This window comes from Suncus etruscus, chromosome 6 (genome assembly GCF_024139225.1).
Source record: "Suncus etruscus isolate mSunEtr1 chromosome 6, mSunEtr1.pri.cur, whole genome shotgun sequence".
Classification (NCBI taxonomy): Eukaryota; Metazoa; Chordata; class Mammalia; order Eulipotyphla; family Soricidae; genus Suncus; species Suncus etruscus.
In genome coordinates this window covers 114,692,115-114,716,645 of record NC_064853.1, presented here as the reverse complement: position 1 = coordinate 114,716,645, position 24,531 = coordinate 114,692,115, and the positions used below count along the sequence as shown (strand labels likewise).

At 37.4% G+C, this 24,531-nt stretch overlaps 1 protein-coding gene across 1 annotated transcript in view; it reads left to right on the top strand.

Annotated features, from left to right (window-relative positions):
* SNTG1 (syntrophin gamma 1) overlaps positions 1-24,531 on the top strand; it is a 422,721-nt gene that overhangs the window by 394,822 nt on the left and 3,368 nt on the right. The window contains exon 17 of the mRNA XM_049775722.1: positions 498-608. Within this exon, the coding sequence (XP_049631679.1) occupies positions 498-608 (111 nt within the window). The remainder of the gene's footprint in view (positions 1-497; positions 609-24,531) is intronic.

Genomic DNA, 24,531 nt, shown 5'->3' with positions numbered 1-24,531 from the left:
CAATAAGTATGTATGTAAGAAAGTCAGAGTGCACTGAGTAATTTGGAGTAGTTTGATCGTAAGGAAGAATTATGTTAAGTGGCATCCATAGCCTCCTGGTAGTTAACATATTTATAGTATAGTTAACAGTTTAATTATGGCGTAAGCAAGGTCTGGAAGGTCAAAATGCAATGATAAGGTCCAGTTGATCACAGTCAAGTAGCATACAAACATATATGTTATATGTATTTTATATTACAATATATATAGTAGTTAAGTTATATATAAGTTATTATATTATATATACTGTAACATAATTATGCTGTGGGTACAAGTTATTTCTGGAAAATGAAAGTCAAATTTAATGCTAAAATATAACCTATCATAATTATATTTGAATTATAGTTCTATATATGCATATCATAGTTAATAAGATTCACTGTCAGCAATAGAAAATTACTGGTTGTGAGTGCAGGTATTTATTGCACTAATTTCCATATGGTTCTTCCTTCTTTTAGGCTGTGCTTTGGAGGTATAAATTTTCTCAGCTTAAAGGTTCTTCAGATGATGGCAAGAGCAAAATCAAATTTTTATTCCAGAATACAGATACTAAACAGATTGAAGCAAAGGTATATCTAAGTTATTCACTCTATACACCTGTTTTAGCTATATTATGTCATTGGAATGAAAAATATTTATAAGACTAATAGAACAAAATATTCCTATGATGTGACTGAAATAAATAAATTACTCTGAAACTTAATAGCAATTTTTATAAAGCATAATTTAAAATTTTTTAAAAGTGATGACATTTCTTAATTTATTTTCTTAAGAATTGCTTTTTATAACACTAAAATAGCTTGCTCGGAACTAAAATCCTACATGGTTTTTCATCCTAAGTAATAATTTATAGTACTTTCTCTATTGTATGTTTATCTAACTTTTGAATATAAATTCCTATATTTAGGAATATATAAACAATATATAAATATTAAATTTATTTATATTGAATATATAAATCAAATTGCTTCTTCATGTTATTATTATTGAATGAGATATATAAATCTTGAATTTTTGCTGATTTCAAGAAAACAATGTAGTTTATAACTCATCAGAAAGACTTACTTTGCTTATAAATACATGTGAATGTATTAAAATGTAATATTTTAAGCACTATAGTTTAAATAAATACTTATAACTTAATCATATCAGTACCCAAAAATGGAATTAATATTGACAATGATTAGTTTAGAATTAATAACAAATATAATGTTCAATATTAACAATTATAATAAAAATTAAATACGAAAGCAAAAAGATTTTGTGGAATAAACAAATATTAAATTAAAATGCTTACAGTCTGGGTTATATTTACAATAATTCTATTAAATTATTATACTAGGTTTATTCAGAAGTGAATGAAGTCTAGAATGTTATTGAAAACCTAACAAGAATAGTCCTGGCTGATATTCTCAGTCAAGTCTACTATAACACTACCCAATTTTCAGGTCAAGAACTTTCACTTCTTTTTTTTTTTTTTTTTTTTTTTTTTGGTTTTTGGGCCACACCCGGTAACACTCAGGGGTTACTCCTGGCTATGCGCTCAGAAGTTGCTCCTGGCTTGGGGGACCATATGGGACACCGGGGGATCGAACCGTGGTCCGTCCAAGGCTAGCGCAGGCAAGGCAGGCGCACCTTACCTTTAGCGCCACCACCTGGCCCGAACTTTCACTTCTTTTAGTAAGTTAAGTCACTTATTCTGAAGATCTTCCTTTATGTATTCCTATATAACCCATTTCCTATCAATATATGTCTTTGAATGTCACTGCTTTTTACTAAAGTGGTCTTCACTTAAGAATTGTAGCTCCTTTCTTATGCATTTCTCCAAGAATGTTGCTCCCATTGTCTTTATATCTATTATCTATTTTAATACGCTACCCCACTGTCTTTATATATGTGTGTGTGTGTATATATGTTTGTCTGCTGTCTCTCTAGATGAAAGTCTTTATCTTTTCAAATAACTTTTCAAAGTTTTTAAATTGTTACCTCTACCTTAAAACTATCTGAGCTTCCTTCTCTTTGAATCCTGATAAAGCTCCTCATCTTGTTCTGTTTAGTTATCATTCCTTGTTCATTCATCTGGAGTCAATTCTTAGACTGCTCTTATAAGTGAATGTTTTGTTGTGTTTTGTTTTTGATGTTTTAAAGACATTTCTATTCTGTGATTAGGGTTTACTCTTAGGGATCAGTGGTGGCTGATAGTGCTCAGTGACCATATACAGTGCTAGTAACTGAACCCAGAAGGGCTTCATGCAAAGTGCTCTATTACCTGTATTATTTCTTCTGTCCATAGAATTTATTTTGAATACTAAAAAATAGTGGTTATGGGCAATATTTTATTATCAAAAATATATTTAATTATTAACATATTTCTAGATCTTTCAAAACAACAGATATCTGAATCATGAATGGGAGAGAGTTCATTCTGTCTATTTTTCTCTATTCTTCTCTAACTTCACTCACCAAGATATTCTCTAGAATATCTAAACCTCTAAAGGTCTAGACCTCTAAAGGTCTAGTAATATTCCATTGTGTGTATATGCAGAAGTTTCTTTATCCAAGTCATCTGTTCTTAGACACATGGGTTATATCTAGAATTTAGTTATTGTAAATGGTGCTGCAATGAACATGGGTGTGCAAATATTTTTTCTGAAGATAATTTTGGGACCCTTGGCTAATATGGCAAAGAGAAAATTTGTTGGGTTATATAGAAGATCAGTCTGAGATTTTTGAGCTATGCAGCCTTTTAAAAACAACAACACTAATTCATTTTTAAAATGAGTACATCAACAGATATTCTAGCCACATTGTGAAACTCACATAAATTGTACAAAAGCCCAAGCTAATGCAATTATCTTATGTTTATAATTACAGCTTTTATCAATAATCAAAAAAAGTAACAGCTCAAGAATTTTAGCATGTGATACATTGAACAATGAACACAACTGATGTATTATATTATAGTGGGCATTGTTAAATAACAATGTTAGAACATTGTTAGAACATCATAATTTTAGATGAGAGAATACAAAGAAAGTATGTTAAAATATTTTCCCTGGGGCCAGAATAATAGCATATCAGGTAGAGTGTTTGTCTTGCACATACAGACTGAGTTTGATCCCAAGCATCCTCTATGGTCCTCCTTTGAGCACCACCAAGAATGACCCCTAAGTGCAGAGCCAGGAGTAACAACCCTTGAGCACTGCCAAATGTGGCCCCAAAAAAAAAAAAAAAAAAAATATATATATATATATATATATATATCTTTTTTCCCTAACATTTTCTAATAGAGTTACTTGAATAATTTATCAATATATTACAACTTTTATGGTACAGATTACAAAAACGGGGCTCAACAAATCATTAATTGATTAATCTTTAAAGAATCTACTGTCTCCTCCCTTCCTGGGGCAGGATTTTCAGCCGGCACGGGCTGGCTCCTGGCAGACCTCCGTATGTGCCAGGGGCCTCTTGGCCCGGCCTAGGGTAGGGGGGCCTGGACTTGGGTCACCCGACCCCCCTCTCCCCCTTTCCTCCGGATCTCCAGGTGGGTTTCTGGGAGGACCTGATGGGGCACCCTGGGTTTTCCCCACCCCCAGGCCAGCTGCGGAGATTGGCCTAGGGTTGCGCTTGAGCTCGTGAGATTGGCTTGGGGGGTGGTGTTTGATCTGTGGGGTGGCAGATAGTTTGTCAGTTATACTCATGCTGTCACTGGCAATTTCATACTAGTCTACATGATGCAAACATGATGCAAACGTATACTCCTCCCAACCATCACTACCCCCGATTTACCCCTCTTAAGTTCTATAATACACAGTTTTAATCTCAGACCAAAGACATACAGTGGATCTAACAATCCCAGAACTATTTAGAAGGACATAAATTAAACACATATATCTTTTGAATATTTCATGTATATTTTCTTTAATGGTGTAACTCTCTCTATATTCTTCTACCATGATGTTTCTATCCACTTTCATCTTGTCTTTTCTTTGTAAGCTGTTCAATAAGGATTGTTGGTGGAACTGTCCCTCTGTTTGATGCCTATGATTGAACTATGTCATGGAAATTGCTGGTCTTGTTCCTATGGCCTCCAGATGCACCAATAACGCTTCATGGCATTGATCCTTCTTTGCATAGACACATTAAAATAGGAAAACACTATACCTACAGATAAGTTCTTATCTAATAAATCTCAGTACAATGTACCTTACACCCTGAACATTGATAGAATGACCTGGCACAGGCCTCAGAGGAATGGGCATCCTCCATTCACGCCAGAACCAGGCAAGCTATCTACGAAACATCCAAGGTCTTTTATAGCAACAGCTGGAAGCAGTCCTCTACCAGGAAAGACACTACCAAGGGCCTGACATCGACCTCCTAAAAAGAGACTTCCGATTACACTGAGAAGACTTGACAACAACAATGACCTGCTCTACAGGACATGGTTCTCTCTAGTGCCCCTTAAGTGTGAGATGAAACGAGAGGATGCTCTGCACCATCCTGACTGCAATATGGGATATGCAGACTCCAGGACCTTTAATACAGAAGCATGATACCAACAACAGAGACTATGTGAGGAATGAAGGTGTATTGCCACTACAGACGATGACTTGAATTGGACAAACTAGTTTGCCTGGAGCCTAGAGTCAGTCCTGTGCCAGGAAACTTCAGGGGTAGGGTCTCCTTGTATTTAGACCATAATTTTTCTTTCCATGTCTCTTATATTTTGGTGGGCCTATGCAAACAAATGCCACTCTAACACCATTTATTACTACTTTCCCTTGACTCCAATCCTTAAGAAAAACAACCCACTAAAACTTTTGAGGTTAACTTAAACTAGTAAGCATGTGCATGGAACAAGATAAATGTACTTTGCCCTCAATGTTTAAGGAGTTACATAAGTCTAATCTCTTTGGATTATATTGTGTGCTGCTAAGAAATAGTATGTAATACAACTGGGGATTTGAGGGACGAATTAATTGTATTGTACATGGGTTCAGTTTTGTTTTTCTTAATTTTCTTTGGTTGAAAGATCAAGGCTGGGATATCATCGATGGGACTACCGAGAATTCTGCTTATGGGTGATTGGGAAAAAAAAAAAAAAAAAAAGAATCTACTGTCATTACCAATAAATGATTTTATGATCATTGATCAGAAACTACTACATTTTATATGTATATTTCATACATATATTTTACAAATATAATTTCTCTTTTTCACATTAAAAATTTCTCTTTTAATTGTGACATAATTTTTTAAATTTTATTTTTTTAGAACAATTGTGATCAACAGAATTCTTCATGCATGCAAGGCAAATGCCCTACTTCCATGCTATCTCTCTGGCACCTATACTATCCCTATTCAGAAGTGAGCCCAGGAGCAAGCCTGACCAACACTGTGTATAGTCTAAAAATGTGAACAAAACAAAATTAAATAAGTAGAATGATTATGTAACATGAAGATATGAAAATATTTCAAAATGTTCATACTTAATAATTAATCATTATTAGGTTTATGCTAATTGCTTATTTGAGGTTAATAAATAATTTAATATAATTTTAATTTGCCTTACATTGCTTAAGGATTTCAATTGCTATTTAATTTAAACTTTTGTGACATTTTATTATTGAACCAGTTGGGTATCTAGGAGACAATTATCAAGTGAAATATTTTAGAAGGATTAAATATGTTAATGCAAAAAATATGTTAATGCATTAAAGGCATTATATGTGTTGAACAAAATAATAGACAAGGTTAAGGTGCTTGCCCTACATGCGGTCAACTCTAGTTTGATCCTTGGAATACATATGCTCTTTAAACACTACCAGGAATGATACTTGAGCACAAAGTCAAGGAAATCTCTAACTACCATAAGGCACAGTCCATTATTTTTGAAAGCAAGAGTTTGCATGTATTATATATTTGACATAACTTTCTATAGATAATTATACATTTTATACAGAAACAAACAGTACTTCTGCCTTTGCCTTTATACATCCTCACTTCAAATCTACCCAGGCTTGAAAAGACACCTGTTCATTGGCAAATAATGTGAAATTGCTTATGAGTTCTCAGCAGGAGATAATTTAAGACTCCCTAAAATCTCATTGATGTTCTCCCAAACAGCTAAATTACCACTATAGGGAGTAATTTACATTTCTTTAAAAAACTCTGGGAAAGAATATATTTTGAAAAAATCATATTTTATATCTTTATCCTGATATATTTCTAGTTATAACTCCCCCCAATCCCTGCTCATCGTGAACCACCAATCTTATAACAGCTCACCCAACATACTTTCCTGGAGCTGCTGTCCTTCTTTCTTATATGAAGGTTTATCTTACTCAGTCAATTCATGATCTGAAAGAGGTGACAGATTCTGTTAAAGCACTCTCTCCAATACAAATCAGAAGAGTCCTAAAGTGGGCAAAGCATGATACTAACAAAAGAATACAATGAACTTTTAGTAATTGACATTCAAAGAAATCTATCAACTAATTGAAAATAACCAATAGGAATATGTTGGTGTTAGATATAGTAATATTCATTTAAGAGGTGTAATTAGAGGTAATTAGGGTAGGGGCTCAATGGATAGCACTGCGGTATCCTTGTTCGTGAGCAATTCAGGACAGACAGTGGTTCGCATCCCAGCATCCTATATGGTCCCCCATTCCAGGAATGATATTTGAGTGCAGAGCCAGGAGTGGCCCCTGAGCACTGCCAAGTGTGACCCAAAAACAAAACTAAAAAAGAGGTGTAATTAATATATATTTAAGAGGTGCTTACAATTTTTACAGTTTCTGATGTTTCCATAGAATAAAAGAAAGGTACCATAAAAATGAAAATTTTCAAATTAAGCTAAAAGAAATAATACTTAAATAAATCAGAAATAAAAGTGGAATCATTTTATTAAATAACATGAATAAACTTCATATAAGTGCCTATAATAAGTAATATGTACCAACAAATTTATAAACTAAAAATTTGATCATTTTCTAGTGATATACCATTTACAAAGCTTAACTCAAAAGAAATATACAGGCAACAACAACAAAAAGATAGATTTAATAATAAAAAATGTTCTCCAAGTTCCACAGATATGGTTCAAGTGGTAGATTACATATGAAATATGTTAAAGACACCAAGTTTAATTTCCTACTCCACAAGGACCCTGAGCACTATTTAAAAAGATGCTACCAGATACCACATTTGGGAAATGTCTTTGGTACTAAATGTCTAATACAAATTTTTGTTAAATTCTTTCAAATATTAGAAAAGTAAGAAATCTAGGGCCTGGAGAGATAGCACAGCGGTGTTTGCCTTGCAAACAGCTGATCCAGGACCAAAGGTGGTTGGTTCAAATCCCGGTGTCCCATATGGTCCCCCGTGCCTGCCAGGAGCTATATCTAAGCAGACAGCCAGGAGTAACCCCTGTGCAACACTGGGTGTGGCCCAAAAACAAAAAAAAACAAAAAAAAAAAAAAAAAAAGAAAAGAAAAGTAAGCAATCTAAACATTTTATGACTTCATAAATGTACTGATTTCATATTTAACAATGATAATACAAAAGCCATAAAGGGAGCCTGTGAGATAGTCCAACAGGTAAGGCTCTGATTTGCACATGGCAGACCAGAGTTTGATCCCTGTCCTCCTAGATAGTCCTTCTAGTACCACTAGTAGTGACCTCTAAGTGAACAGCTAGAGTAAGCCTTGCACACCACCTGCTGTGCCCTCTAAGCAACGAGTACAACAATAAAAATAAAGAAATATCTGGTAACTATTAATAAAAAAAGTCCTGAGTGAAATATAGGCAAGTGAGTTTAAATGCACTTTAAAATAATTATATGCTTTAATTAGTACTAAAAATAAATTTGTTGAGCTACTTTTATTGAAAACATTCTCAGTAGGGAAAGCATATTGAGGCATATAGTAGCGTTATTTCCTCTTTGTGATTCAAAATCAACTTTGACCCCCCAAGATCAGTACCCTGAGAAGAGTGTAGCCTTGGAACAAAGTTTTTTCCAGTCACACAACACTACACAATAAAGACCTATAGGATACAAAGATCAAAATAAAAAAGCAATGCAGAAGTCTCCCCCACATAAACACACACATCCACATACTTAGTGACAATAGTAGCTCTAAAGACTCTACCAGTATCACCAGCTATGTAACCTTTCTAATAAGGGCTTTTGACAGGCAGTTTTTGAGGATGCTTAAAAACTTTAAAAACATGGAATGAACAGCTAACAAAACACAACAGAATGTGAGAACCTAAATGAAAAAAAATCACAGAAATTACAGAACTCAAAAACTTAGTAAGCAAAATGAACAACTCACTGAATTACTTTACCAGCAGAGTAATGGCTATTAAGGACAGAATCAGTGAGTTTCAAGATGAAGTGAATAGCACATCTAGACAACCTTAAAAGATGGAAGAGTCGGGGCTGGTGAAGTGGCGCTAGAGGTAAGGTGTCTGCCTTGCAAGTGCTAGTCAAGGAAGGACCGCGGTTCAATTCCCCGGCATCCCATATGGTCCCCCCAAGCCAGGGGCAATTTCTGAGCACTTAGTCAGGAGTAACCCCTGAGCATCAAACAGGTGTGACCCAATAAAACAAAAAACAAACAAAAGATGGAAGAGTCTTAAATGAAGAGCTGACAAGATAAATTTAAGAAGAGTTCAAGAGAACCAATGTAAGGATCACAAGGGTCTAAGAAGGCAGGTATGCAACCCCTAGGAAGAAGCAACAATCAAAAATATCATTACTAAAAAGTTTCCAGAACTGGAAAGTGCATAAATCCACTTCTTAGAGGCCCAAAAGAGATTCAAATAAAAATACTCCAAGCTTATCCTAATCAGGATGATGAAAACCATGGAGTGATAAAATATTGAAAGCAGCAAAATTGAAGAAGGAAATTACATACAAGAGGATGTGCTTAAGAATTAAAGCAGCCTTACCAAAAGCTTTACCAAAAGAAATTGTCAGGCCCAAAAGTAATAGTGGCATCTAGAGAAAAAAAATGTAATGAAATAGAACCCTCATCATAAATACTGTACCTAGCCAGATTCTCAGTCAGATTTTAAGAAATAATGCACAACTTCATGGATAAACAATAGCTCATAAAACTTCATAGATTCAAAATTAACTTTAAAAGAAATGAAATCAAATTTTCATTAAACCCAGAAATACAACTCCAGTGATTATGCACAAGGGGACCAAAAACACAATGCAGAAAAAAGCATCTTCACTCCTATGTTCATTGCAGCTCTAATTACAATAGGCAAAATCTGGAAACAACATAAGTGTCTAAGAATAGGGAACACTATGAAACTGTTAGAAAAAGTGAAGTCATAATTTGCTTATACATAGACAGATCTGGACAGTAGAGTGAAATAAATCAGAGAGTGAAGGAAAGCTATAGAATGATCACATTCATAAAAATCCATTGTAAAATAATAATACCCTAAAACAATTTTTAAAAATGAGGCAGGGGGGCCGAAGAGAGAGCATGGACGTAGAACATTTGCCTTGCGTGCAGAAGGACGAAGATTCAAATCCCAGCATCCCATGTGGTCCCCTGAACCTACCAGGAGCAATTTCTGAGTGTAGAGCCAAGAGTAACCCCTGAGCACTGCTGGGTATGACCCAAAAACAAAAAAACAAACAGAAAAAATGAGGCAGGGTATACAGTTATAGAACAAAGAACAGACTACCACAATAGTACTTGGAAATTATCACTCTGGACATGAACTGTGAACTGAAAAGAAGTAAAGTGATGTGCATGATACCCCTTCAGAAACAAATTGAAAACTATGGTACCTAAAGTCTGGATATTTTCTACTTCCAAAAAATATATAGCTATATTTGAAAATAACACAGATAAACATCCTAACAAATGGAGAAGAAAAATAATTCTAAGATTTGAAAGAAAGAAAAATGACTACATTTTGTAATTTTTTCAAATTTAGATTTTCAATTTTTAAGATTTTTTAAATTTTAGATAGGCAATATCTAAAAAAATCTAGGCAATAAAATTAAATCAATTTAAATTTGAACTATAATATTAAAATTCACTCTACTATAGATTAGCTTGTGTATACAATATATAAGACTGAAAAAATAGCTATGATTAGCAAAGTTGGTGATATTGTAGAATAAATAATTAGCTATAATAAAGAGAAATTGAGAAAACAAAATAATTTAAGTGATCTGGCAATGCATTTTGAGTAATCAGATTCCATTACAGGCATCCCATATGGTCCCCTGTAGTACTACCATGTGTGATTTCTGAGTGTAGAGTTAGGAGTAATCCCTGAGTATCACTGGTGTGACTCCAAAACCCCAGAAGGGAAAATTCTAAAAAAGAAAAGAAAAAAGAAAAGAGAGAGGAAGGGAAAAAAGGAGGGGAGGGAGAGGAGGGGATTGGAGAAGGAAGAGGAGAGGAGAGGAGGGGAGGTAGGAAAGGAGAGGAGAGGAGAGGAGATGGGGAGGGTAGGAAAAGAGAATAGAGTGTAGAGAGGAGAGGACGGGAGAGGACAGAAGGAAAGGAGGGGAGGGGAGGGGAGGGGACTGAAGGGGAGAGGAGGGGATCGGAGGGGAGGGGAGGGGATTGGAGGGGAGGAGATTGGAGGGGAGAGGAGGGGAGGGGAGGGGAGGGGAGAGGAGAGGAGAGGGGATTGGAGGGGAGGGGAGGGGATTGGAGGGGAGGAGATTGGAGGGGAGAGGAGGGGAGAGGAGGGGATGGGAGGGGAGAGGAGGGGAGAGGAGAGGAGAGGAGAGGAGCGGAAGGGCGGGGAAGAAGGAGGGGAGGGAGGGGAGGGGAGAGGGCCACATCGGGGTGGGGCGGGGCGAGGAGGGGCGTTCAGGAACCATAAGATATACAGGGATGGAACCCAGGTCAGCAGCATTCAAGATAGACACCCTATCTGCTATAATATCACTCTGTATTCCCCCATATACATTCTTATTAGACAACACATGAAAACCACCTAACTGTTCTCTGACAAATATGAAGATAAAGAAGAAAGAATTAAGTGTGAAAATAATTTTTTGCCTTAAATAAAGGGCAATATGCTAGTTATGACATAGAGATCTAGAGATTAATTATTCTAAAGAAAAATAATTGAATGGTCCTGGGATGTAATGCCATCTTTATATCGAAATTTGGTGTGTCTTTTGGTCAGTCTTGTCTTAAATTAGGTCTTCCAGTTTTTCTCTTTTTTTTTTTAATATAATTTTTATTTTGATCATAGTGTCTTACATATTGTTGACAATAACATTTTAGGTACATATTTACATAAAATCAGGGGGGATTCCCATCCCCAAATTGTCCTTCCTACCCCTCCGTTGTTGTCCTACCTCCCATTTCCTCTTCCCTCACCCCCAGGGCAGCTAGAATATGTGGTCCCCTCTGTATCCAACCCACTACTTAGTAGTCTTGCACCTGTTTGGTCTTGATGCCTCCCTTATCTCCCCCTCTAACTGTAGGCAGGACTAGCTAGTTCAAGTTGCGTGGTTTTGCCTGAGAAGGAGAAGATAAATAAACTGGGGTAAGAGTCTAATACTCCCAAAATGGGTGGAATCCTTCTACAGGCTCTCATCATCGATTTGGGAGATGAAGGAGAGAAAGAAGGTGAAACACTCCACCAGTACCAAAAAAAGTGTCAATTATCCAGTGAGGACTCCAGCTATATCGATAAGCACCACAAAAAAAACAGCCGAAAAACAAAGCAAAACAGACAGACAAACAAACAAACAAAAAACAGAACAAAAACAAACAAACAAACCAAAAACACGCCATGGTCTTGAAATAAGAAACATGGCATAGCACATAACAAGGGAAAAGAAAAGAATAGAAAAAAATAAGTATAACTGGGGACGACGATTTCAATAATCACACCCAAACAGAGAAATCGACCAAAATAGATAGGTAAATAAAAATAATAATAACAATAATAAATGAAGGTAAAAGATATATATGTATATATATATATATATACACACACACACACATATATATACATATATATAAAATACCAAGTTTTTGTGCTTTTTGTATTTTTGTTTTTTCCCCTCCTGCCCTGGCACAGTAAATATTGGGGTCATTCGAAAAGGAATTCACATGGCCTAAGAAATATGGGGTTTCTCCGTCCTTGGAGTATACTGTCATGGGATCAGCTCCAGACTTTGCTCAGGATCATTTATTCTCCTGGTGGTGTTTTTTGGTGTGTGGAAGACTTCTGTTCTGTCCAGGGTGATACACTCAGAGCTCTGTGTTTAGAGGTCTCAGTATCTGCACAGATCCTGAGGTAAGACTTATGGTGAGGTCAGTCTTTGTGGTTCTAGAGGTTCTGTTACCTCAGTGTCGTTTTAGTCCATCTTCTGTGGTTGGTGACCTTGGTCTTTGCACTGAACCTAGGATGGCACCTAGGTTAGCGTCTTTCTTTGTGCTTCCAGAAGGCCCATTCTGTTGCAGTTGTCTCTGTCAGACCTTTGGGACTGGGGATCATGCTTATTGTGCAAGTCATAGTTCAAACCCTAAACTAGGGCTTTTTTATTGGTCCCAAGATGTATACTGTCTGGTCGTGGTTCTAGTAGCCAGTCATCTGTAAGTCACGATCTTGGCTTTTGGACCTACCAAAGGGTGCCGAGTCTTCTGGTTTTGTCTTGTCGTTAGCTGGTAAGGTAGGCTAATCTGCTCTAAGGTCAAGTTGTTCACATTTTCCTCTTTGTCAGGATATCATGTTAGAGCTGGTCCTTGTTGTTGACCCCGCAGTATTAAGGCTGTTCCGGATGGAGTTTGTTTCCTGTAGCTGTTGTGAAGAGCTGTGCCGATTCTATGTCTGGGATCCAGGGTTCAAGGCTGGATGAATGGCATCTAATCATCTGAGGTCTAAGTGATTCCACATGACATATTTTCAAGGTAGGAGATACCCCTGTATTGTAAACAACTATGAGTTCCCATCTCTAGTAGATAAGAGCTCTTTTTTTTATATGTAAGGTTTCCCCATTATTTAGTGTGTCTTTGCAGGGGGAGGTGGAGCCACATTGTATTGTCGGTGTGGTTGGGGGTGGACAGAGGGGATAACAGACACAGGTCACATACCCAAAAATGATAAAAATATATATATATAATAATAATAATAAAATAAAATAAAATAAATAAAAACGTATGTGCTCACAAATGTATATATAGGACCAACATTTAAAAAAATAAATAAATAAATTTAAGAGGAAAAAAAAAAAAAGAACGAAAATGAGTTAGCGAAGTTTTTAAAGGACCAAAGTGGTGCAAAAGACTACCTTACATTTGGGGGAGAGCAGATAACGAAGTGGTGTATTACAGGTCTTATGCCTATGTTGGAAGTACAGTTTTTCCCATTGTCTTTTGGGTTTTTCTTGTGATGTGTGGGTTCCCAGGCATCTTCCTATCACACCCCCTGACCTTCTTCAGGTTGGTAAAAATTTGCGGCAGGGAGGTCTTGGAAGAGTTCTTGCATTGGGGATACTTTTGGACCTAGGTCCGGTTTCAAGAAACAGTCCATGTTAGGGGGAGTTGGTAGGGAGGGCCTCGCAGCATGAGTCCGCAGGGGAGTTGGCTGTCTTTTCTTGCCCGGGACGAGGTGTGGGTTTGACTGGGTGTCCCTTCTCTTGGGTGCTGGGTACTGGTTCGTTGGGGTAGGAGGTTGATCTTGTTGCCTAATAGATTAAGGACTGAGGGTGAAGTGTTTTAATATAGAGGGAGGTCTGGATGGGATTGAGGGGTGGAGGGATAGTTCCAGAGGGGGGAAAGGGTAAGGTGTATGGAAGGGGTAGGGAGGGAGAAAAGAGAAAAATACATTAGAAAGAAAGGGAGAAGAGAAAGGATAGAAAGTAAAGAAAAGAATAGAAAAGAAAAAAATAACCAAGAAAGTGGTGAGAAGAGAGGAGAAAATAGCAAGGGAATGCTGGTTTGCTTGAATGTGTTCAGTGAATAGAGCATGTAGTTTGGGTCTGTACATCGCTGTTACTGCTTCGGTGGTCTGACTGGTCACGTGCTTGAAACCCTAAAAGAAGGTAAACCTAGGGATAAAGTGTATGTTAAAGAGTTTTCTCAGGGCCAACTCGTAGTGCAAACTGGGTATGGTATCTCGTGTGGTATCCCGAGTTGCCATCTTAGCTTGTCCGCCCTTTGTATCCAAGAACGCCTGTGGACAGAAAAGCTGAGAGGTTATTTTAAATATAGTAAGATAGAGGCATTAATACGTAGTTTTATGGGATGTTTCCATTGGAGCCAGTGGTTTGCCTTGGTATTCTTTACCTGTGTTCCTGTATACAATCTCTACATGATTATTATGGGCCATTATTGTAGAAGGTTAATTACGTACCTGTTCTCTCTATGCTGCTGTTCTGGTGTTGCTGTTTTCTTTGTGGTATAATGTGTAGTCGCGAGTTTGTGTTGTTCCTTTTTCATGTGTTTTGGGCACTGTTCCGAGGTATATGTTGACTATTACAGTGGTTGGAGTTTCTACCCTGTTAGACCCTGTTATTTGATTGTTAAGTATTAGTTGTGATTGAGATGTATGTTCTATGTGCTTCAGAATAGTGCTACCATTCTGTGTTTATCTTTTGTCTTCTGACTTACTTCGTTTAACATAACATGATCTAAGTCCATCCACGTTGCTGCAAAATCTGTGATTGTATCATTTCTGACTGCCATGTAATATTCCATTGTGTATAGATACCACATCTTAATGATCCATTCATCTGTTGTTGGACATCGCGGTTGGTTCCAAGATTTGGCTATTATACTGAGTGCTGCGATAAATAGTGGGGTGCACACGTATTTTGGAATGAATGTTCTTCCAACTTGGGGGTATATACCTAGGAGTGCAATTGCTGGGTCAAAAGGGAGCTCAATTCTGAGTTCTTTGAGTACTCTCCAGACTGTTCTCCATAGATGTTGGACTAGGGGGCATTCCCACCAGCAGTGGATGAGAGTTCCCTTCATACCGCATCCACACCAACAAAGATTGTTCTCAATATTTTTGATGTGAGCCATCCTCACTGGTGTAAGGTGGTATCTCATTGTTGTCTTGATTTGGATCTCTCTGATGATGAGTGAAGGTGAGCATGTTTTCATGTGTTTGTTAGCCATCCTTCTGTCATCCTCAGAGAAGTGTCTATTCATTTCTTCTCCCCATTTTTTTATGGCTTTGTTTGGTTTTGAGGGGCTCAGTTTTCTGAGTGCTTTGTAAGTTCTAGATATCAGCCCTTTATCTGATATGTCTAGTGAAAAGATTTTTTCCCATTCTGTTAACTGTCTTCTTGCATTAAGTAAGGTTTCTTTCGCCATGCAGAAGCTTTTTAGTTTGATGTAGTCCCATTTGTTTATGTTTGCTGCTAAGGTTCTTGCCATTGGTGCTCCATTCTCAAAGACCTTTTTGATATATAGGTCTTCGAGTGTTCTCCCTATTTTATTCTCAATAAACTTTATAGATTTGGGTCTGATTTCAAGGTCTTTGATCCATTTTGAGTTGACTTTTGTATAAGGAGTGAGGTATGGGTTGATTTTCACTTTCGTACATGTGGTTTTCCAGTTGTGCCAACACCATTTGTTGAATAGGCTTTCTTTGTTCCATTTCAGATTCTTGCCTCTTTTATCAAATATTAGTTGGCTGTATATCTGGGGGTTTATGTCTGGGAATTCTGTCCTGACCCACTGGTCTGAAGTCCTGTCTCTGTTCCAGTACCATGCTGTTTTGATTACTATGGCTTTATAGTATAGTTTCAAGTTAGGTAAGGAGATTCCACCCAGCTTCTTGTTTTTCAGTATGTGTTTGGCTATCCTGGGTCTTTTGTGGTTCCAGATGAATTTTGTTAATGATTGTTCTAATTCTTTAAAGAATTGTGTCTGGATTTGGATAGGGATTGCATTAAATCTATATAGGAGTTTGGGTAGGATAGTCATTTTGATTATGTTAATTCTACCTATCCATGAGCATGGGATGTTCTTCCATTTCTTTAGATCGTCTTCAATTTCTTTCTGGAGTGTTTTGAAGTTTTCCTGGTATAGGTCTTTCACTTCTCTTGTAAGGTTGATTCCTAGATACCTGATATTTTTTGATACTATCTTAAATGGAATTGTATTTTTAATCTCTCTCTCCTCAACTTCATTTTTTGTATATAGAAACGCTACTGTCTTTTGTGTATTGACTTTGTATCCAGCCACTTTGCTGTATTGGCTGATTGTTTCTAGGAGTTTTACTGTGGACTCTTTAGGGTTTTTAATGTATATCATCATATCGTCGGCAAATAGAGATAGCTTGTGTTCCTCTTTCCCTATTTGAATTCCTTTGATTCCCTTCTCTTGTCGGATTGCTATTGCTAGGACTTCTAAGGTTATATTGAATAAGAGTGGAGAGAGTGGACAGCCTTGTCTAGTTCCTGACCTTAGTGGGAATGCTTCTAGTTTCTCGCCATTAAGTATAATGTTGGCTGTTGGCTTTTCATATATAGCTGTAACTATCTTGAGGAAAGTTCCTTCTAACCCTATTTTTCTGAGTGTCTTTAACATGAAAGGATGTTGGATTTTGTCAAATGCCTTCTCTGCATCGATTGATATGATCATGCGGTTTTTGTCTTTCGTGTTGTTGATGTGATGTATCAAATTGATTGATTTGCGTATGTTGAACCAACCTTGCATTTCTGGTATGAATCCCACTTGGTCGTGATGTATGATCTTTTTGATGAAGTGCTGAATTCGGTTTGCTAAGATTTTGTTAAGTATCTTTGCATCTATGTTCATTAGTGAGATTGGTCTGTAGTTTTCTTTTTTGGTGGTGTCTTTGCCTTCTTTGGGAATGAGTGTGATATTAGCCTCATAAAAAGAGTTGGGGAGGATTCCTGTTTTTTCTATGGTTTGGAAAAGCCTATGGAAAAGTGGTAGTAAGTCTTCTTGAAATGTTTGATAGAATTCACTTGTAAATCCATCTGGGCCTGGGCTTTTGTTTTTAGGGAGTTTTTTAATTACGTCTTCAATTTCCTCTGAGGTGATTGGTCTGTTTAGGCTTTCTAGATCTTCCTTTTCCAGTCTTGGAAGAGGGTGTTTGTCTAAGAATCTGTCGATTTCTACTGGGTTCTCTAGCCTAGTTGAGTATAGTTGTTCATAGTATGATCTCATGATATGTTGTATTTCTTGGGGTTCTGTTGTAATCTCTCCCCTTTCATTTGTGATCCTGCTGATTTGGGTGTTTTCCCTCTTTTTTTTTGGTGAGTTTTGCCAATGGTTTGTCTATCTTGTTTATTTTTTCGAAAAACCAACTCCTGGGGCCGGGCGGTGGCGCTGGAGGTAAGGTGCCTGCCTTACCTGCGCTAGCCTAGGAGACGGACCGCGGTTCGATCCCCCGGCGTCCCATATGGTCCCCCAAGCCAGGAGCGACTTCTGAGCGCATAGCCAGGAGTAACCCCTGAGCGTTACCGGGTGTGGCCCAAAAACCAAAAAAAAAAAAAAAAAAAAAAAAGAAAAACCAACTTCTGGTCTCATTGATTTCTTGTATTGTTTTCTTGGTTTCGATGTTGTTTATTTCTGCTCTGATTTTTATTATTTCTTGCCTTCTGGTTGTGGTTGGATTTCTCTGTTGCTGTTGTTCCAATTCTTTGAGGTGATCTTTTAAACTGTTGGTTTTGTTATTTTCCTGTTTCTTGACATAGGCCTCTATTGCTATGAGTTTCCCCCTAATTACTGCTTTTGCTGTGTCCCATAAATTTTGACATGTTGTCTCTTCATTGTCATTTGTCTCAAGGAATCTTTTTATTTCTTCCTTGAGTTGTTCTTTGATCCAGCTGTTGTTGAGCAGGATGTTGTTTAATCTCCAGGTACTAGTTTTCCTCCATTGCTTCTTCTTGACATCAATTTTAACCTCTGTTGCATAGTGATCTGAAAGGGTACTTCTTATGATCCTTACCTTTGTGGTCTTATATAGGTTGGCTTTGTATCCTAATACATGGTCTATTCTGGAGAAGGTTCCATGTGGGTTTGAGAAGAATGTGTATTCTGCTTTCTGGGGATGGAGGGCTCTATATAAATCTATTAGCCCTAAATCTTCTAATTTTTCATTTAGAGCTCTTATTTCTTTGTTATTTTTCTGTTTGGTGGATCTGTCCAGTGGTGATAGTGGAGTATTGAGGTCCCCTACTATTATCACATTTCCCTTCATGTGTTTCTCCAGGTTTGCCAGTAGTTGCCTCACATATTTTGCTGACTCTACATTAGGTGCATAGATATTGATCAGGGTTAGTGTTTCTTGATCTAATATTCCCCTGACCAGTAAGTAGTGTCCCTCTTTGTCTCTGATCACTTTCTTGAGGTTGAATACAATTTGGTCTGATATAAGAATGGCTGTCCCTGCTCTTTTTTGTTTTCCATTGGCCTGAATAATTACTTTCCATCCTTTTATTCTAAGCCTGTGCTTATCCTGTAGCTGTAGGTGTGTTTCTTGCAGACAGCAGAAGTCCGGTTTATTTTTCCTAACCCAGTTCTCTACTATGTGTCTTTTAAATGGAGAGTTTAGTCCGTTCACATTTAGGGAAATTATTGATAGAGAGGACTGTTGTGCAGTTGTATTGTGTGGAGTGGTTGTTGTTACAATCGGGGGTTTGGATTGTGTAATTCATCTCTGAGTAAGTCGCTTAGGATCGGCTTAGTTTGCACAAATAGTTCAAGTTCGTTCATGTTTGAGAATGTTTTTAGTCTGCCCTCCCATATGAATGATAGTTTTGCTGGGTATTGGACCCTGGGTTGGAAGTTTCTTTCATTCAGTCGTGTAAATATGTCATTCCACTGTCTTCTTGCTTGAATTATTTCAAATGGAAGATCCGGTTTGATTCTTATGTCCTTTCCTTTGTACTTGAGGTTTTTTTTCTCCCTTATTGCCTTTAGGAGTTCCTCTTTCTCTTTGTTTTTTGCCATTTGGATTATTATGTGTCTTGGTGTGGGGTTATTAGGGTCTATTTTATTAGGGACTCTCTTGACTTCCTGGATTTGTCCTGAAGTGTCTTTCCAGAGTGTGGGGAAGTTCTCTGTTATTATCTCCCTGACTACCTGTTCTTCCCCCTTCCCTATTTCCTCCCCTTCTGGTATACCCACAATTCTTAGATTGTTTCTTTTGTCTTTGTTCATTAGATATTGGATTTTTCCTTCCAGTGCTTTGCCTTTTATTTCTCTGTTGGTTTCTTGATCTTTTTTTGATTGTAGTTTTCCTTCGAGTTCTTCGATGTGCTTCTCCAACTCTGTGTTTCTGCTCTTAAGACTTGCTACTTTGTCTTTTAAGTCCTTCACTTCTTTTTGTATGGAATCTCTCATGTTCTTTGACATTTCTTCTTTAATTTGGCTGATTCGTTCGTCCATGGATTTCTTATACTCGGTTGCTAGGGTTTCTTTCAATTCTTTTATTAATTCTTGCATTTCCTTCCTCATGACAGCTTTTAGGTCTTCTTCCCGTGGATCTGTGCGTTTTGGTGGACTTGGAAATTTGATAGGGTTTGTTATGGTGTCTCCAGTTATTAGCGATTTCCTTGCTTTACGCATTGTTCTTTGTATTTAATGGTGTATTTTGGAGTGCTGTGGCTTCTAATTTTGGCCTGCTTTGACCCCTTCCTGAAGGTGTTTCTAGAGGGGCCTGTTGGGTGAGTTTGTTGAGCCTAGCCCTTTCTCCTCCCCTTTGCTTCCTAGAGTTCAGCCTTCCTGCTGTGGGTCTTTTCCCTTTTCTGCTCCTTATTTCTGTCAGCGGTGCAGTTCCACTCCTGGCCACAATGGTTACTGGCGCTGTTGAGCCTAGCTCTCAATCCCCCCTCCTTTCTCTGGGAGTCAATGGATTTCCGCCCCCTCCAAACCTCCCTTGAAGGAGTTCCCTCAGTCTACCCTTTCAGGCTCTGCCCTCACCCTTGGGGAGTCCCTGATCCGCTCCAGGGCCCAAGGGGGTGGATTGCTCTAGGTCACCTGAGAGTCCAGATAGCTGGCCCTATCTCCCCTGACTATTCCGGTTGCTCAACTTGCCTTTCCAGGCGCCCACCCGGGGGAAGGGACTCACTGGGGGGGGGGGGAGTCGGTCCTGACGACAAGGAAACAAAGTCTCACCCAAGCCGCACAGGAAACAAAGTCTCCCCCAGGCCGCACAAGGGAGCAAAATCTCACCCAAGCTGCACAGAAAACCCTGTCTCCCCCGAGCCGCACAAGGGAGCAAAACTCTCACCCAAGCCGCACAGGGAACCAAGTTTCCCCCAAGCCGCACAAGGGAGCAAAACTCTCACCCAAGCCGCACAGAAAACCCTGTCTCCCCCGAGAGCCGCACAAGGGAGCAGAACTCTCACCCAAGCCACACGGGGAACCAAGTTTCCCCCAAGCCGCACAAGGGAGCAAAACTCTCACCCAAGCCGCACAGAAAACCCTGTCTCCCCCGAGTTGCACAAGGGAGCAAAACTCTCACCCAAGCCGCACAGGGAACCAAGTTTCCTCCGAGCCGCACAAGGGAGGGAACTCTCACCCAAGCCGCACAGGAAAACCTCAGTTTTTCTCTTAAGACTGGTTTTGAGTCTGTAAAGTTTCTGAGCTGTTGTTTGTCTGTGAAACCATGTATTCTTCCTTCAAACCTGAAAGTGAGTTTTGCTGGGTACAGTATTCTAGGCAAAACATTTATTTCTTTGAGTTTTGTCACTATGTCCCACCACTGCTTTCTGGCCTTGAGTGTTTCTAGTGACAGGTCTGCTGTAAATCTCAAGTATGTTCCCTTGAATATAATTTCCCTCCTTGATCTTGCTGCTTTCAGATTTCTGTCTCTATCTCTAGGATTTGTCATTGTGACTAGGATATGTCTTGGGGTATATTTTCTGGGGTCTCTTTTGGTTGGTACTCTGTTGTTTCTGTTGAGCTTATCATAGACTTCTATTTTCATCTGTTCACATTCTTTGACTAATTTTTCCATTGTCTGTTCATTTGGTTTAAGTTTTTTTCTTCAAATCTCTCCTGCTGTATAGAATTGTTATTTATCTCATCTTCCACAGCACCAAGTCTATTCTCAGCTTCTGATACCCTGTCCCAGAGCTTATCCATTTTGTCATTCACTTCGTTTATTGAGTTTTTCAGGCCTGTTAGTTGACATACTATTTCAGTTTGGAGTTTTGTGATTTCTGTCTTTGTATTTTCTTGGTTCTTATTAGTGTTCTGTTCAACTCGATCCATGGTTTCTTTGAGTTCTTTGAGCATCTTCCATATTGCTTGTCTAAAGTCCTTATCTGAGAGTTTGATTAGTTGGTTGGTCATTTTCTGGTCATCAGAATTGTCGTCTTCATTCTCTATGTCTGATGCTGGCCTGCGTTGTTTCCCCATTGCCACACTTGTACTGTGGGTTTTTCTACGTGTTGTGGTGGTATTCATTGGCTAAATGATATGCGTGGCCACGCTCCTCTGGCTCCGCCCTTTGGGTGAGTCTACTTGCCCCCAAGGAAGGGGAGCCCACCGTGGATGAAGCCTCACACAGGATTAAATCTTAGGCCCGAGCAGGCAGCAGAGAAGACAGTCCTGGGAGAAATGCTGGGCTTTAGTGATCCAGCACAGTTCTTAGTGTGATTTTTTTCCTCTTGTTGCAGTGGCATTCTTTCATTAGAAAGAGCTCATGGCTGCTTAGCGAAGCAGAGTGGCACGTTCTTCTGGAGACTCTGGGAGAGTGAATTTTCTGGGCCCTTTTCAGCCCACTCCCAAGAGGTTCAGGAGACAGGACAGGAGACAAACTCACACAGGCAGCACTCACAGTTTCTCACAGTCAGGCCCCATGTTTTTGGTTTTTGGACCACACCAGGTGACACTCAGAGGTGACACTTAGCTATATGCTTAGAAATTGCTTCTGACTCTGGGGATTATATGGGATATTGGGGGATGGAACCTAGGTCAGCTGCATGTAAGGCAAGCACCCTACCTCTGTGCCACCACTTCAGCTCCATGTTTCTTTTATCTTAAAAAATATTTTATAAATGTTAAAATGGATTAGAAATTATGAACATAAATCTTGGCTCATGTGTTAATTTAACAATCTTAAAATACTACATACTTTAATTTAGCAATAAATGTGCACATTTCTAGTAATGAGTCAAGTAAATACAATGCAATCAGGACTTATATAATTAAAAGCCTGGCTAGTTTAGAGTTGATTATTTGAGTTGCAATACATAATATATTAAGAATTATATATAGTTTTGATTTTTTAATGTGACAAATTTTAAGAAATATAATAATACTGCTGAATTTATATGAGAGCTAAAGAGCTTATTTTTCATTTGTTTTTCGTATTTTTGTTTTTATTTTATAACTTAATTAGGATAATGTCATAATGCACACAACCTTTTTTCTGAAGATAAAAACTCATAAATTTAAATTTTATTATTAGAAAACTTAATAAATGTCCCATCTGTTTTCCAAAACCTCATTAAATTTTTAGCACATTTCTTATCAAACAAAAATAAATGTTCCCAATTAAGTTATGAGTGATTTGTAGTTAATTGTCAATTTATAGGAAAGTTTTTTCTGTTTCTATTGAGAATATTAAAAAGGTAGATTTGTGTCAGTTTAGATTTTAATACATTAAAGATTACTGATATCTTATAGTTCTCACCAATTTTCCTATATATAGCAAATTACTTACATCTATTATTTATCATATTTTATTTTTAGTAAAACAAGATTGTTTTTATTGAGTAAAAATTAGAGATATCTGAGCAGGAGAGAAAATAAGGAATATATATTTCAGAGAACACAAACTTAAAAGAGCAATAAAGAAAGGCAAACTAGAAACATGTTCAAGAAAATAAGTGGGCTTAAAGAGACAAGACTTCGGGGCTGGGAAAGTGGCGCTAGAGGTAAGGTGTCTGCCTTGCAAGCGCTAGCATAGGACGGACTGTGGTTCGATCCCCCGGTGTCCCATATGGTCCCCCCCCCAAGCCAGGGGTGATTTCTGAGTGCATAGCCAGGAGTAACCCCTGGGTGTCAAATAGGTGTGCCCCTCCAAAAAAAATACCAAAAAAAAAAAGAGACAAGACTTCAATATTTAATCTTTATAAATATTTTTACTAAAAGTTTTGTTTTATATGTGCCAGACATCTCCTAGCATCAAATAGATTTTATTCTAAATGCATTTTTGTATTCTTATCAAAATGTAATAATTCACTGATAGAAACATTATTATAGTATTTCCTAAACTAGTTCAAACATAATAGTAATCATGAATGTTTGGATTTGAAAATCAGGAGCCAAAGTAGAGTTTTCCTTCATAGTATATAAGAAAAAGTAAGGAAAGAAAAGAAAAAGAAAATCAGTCAAAGCAACAGCAACAAAAAGGTTTTTTGTTTTGGCTTTTTAATTTAGTAAAACAGTATAGAATCTGGGTGTTTTTTAAAATAAATTGCTCATTGATGAATTTTTTTATTTCCCTCCAATGTCCATAATCTCAGGCAAACATTTTTGGTATAGCTGAGCTTTTCATACACTTTATTTAAGATTCAAATATGAAATTGATTATTAAGTTCTAGTCTCATTGAAATTAAATTTTAATTTAGGTTCAAAAGTAACTGGTAAGTTTCTTAACTGCTATAGTCTCTAATCCTAAGTATTAAGACATTAAATGACATATTGATTATTACTAGCTTATATTCTTTATAGTAATTTATAAAGCATAATAGAAATGGCATAAATATATGTTAGCATCTTGCTTTAAATAATTTAAGAGAATTAAACAGGAAAATATTAAGAAAAATTATGATATTCAAACCAGGCTTTGAAAGGAAACAATTTATTATAAATTGGAAGCTAAACAAGTTTTTATTTAGATTTACCAAACTCTATAATAAAAGTGAGGAGAAATGAATGAATAATAAACTCAAAACACAGAGATTCAAGCTTATTTTGTGGCACCAAAAATAAACTTAAGAGATCAAAAGGAAATCCCCAAACTATATAGGAACATAAACTTTGTTGTGAAAGTCAATTGGTTTTAGTTGATTTCAAAAATATTTGTAATCACAGCACCTTTAGATATTAATGTGATTGTGGCTGTGGTTGAATATCCAGAATGTCATGGTAAGGTCTACAAATTTTCACTTATTTTGAAAAACAATGAAAAGAGTAAGTTTCAGAGATTTTTTTTTCTCTTGAAATTCAACAAACTCTTATAATACTGGCAAGACTTTTGTTAAAAAAATGGCAATTACAAAATTTATTTTGGCCGTTTACAATCATTCTTTACAAAGCATATTTATAACCTTGAAAATGAACATCCTAGAAATTATGGTAACTATGAAAACCAACAATAAAGAACACTGGATTTGGAAGTTCTCCAAAACCCACTCACAGAAAAACCCAATAATTTGACCTGACAAGTTCCTTGGTAAAGCCCATCTATGTTTGTCAATTCTTGACAGAACTCAGATCTTATTCCCTGGGGAAAAAAATATTACCCAAG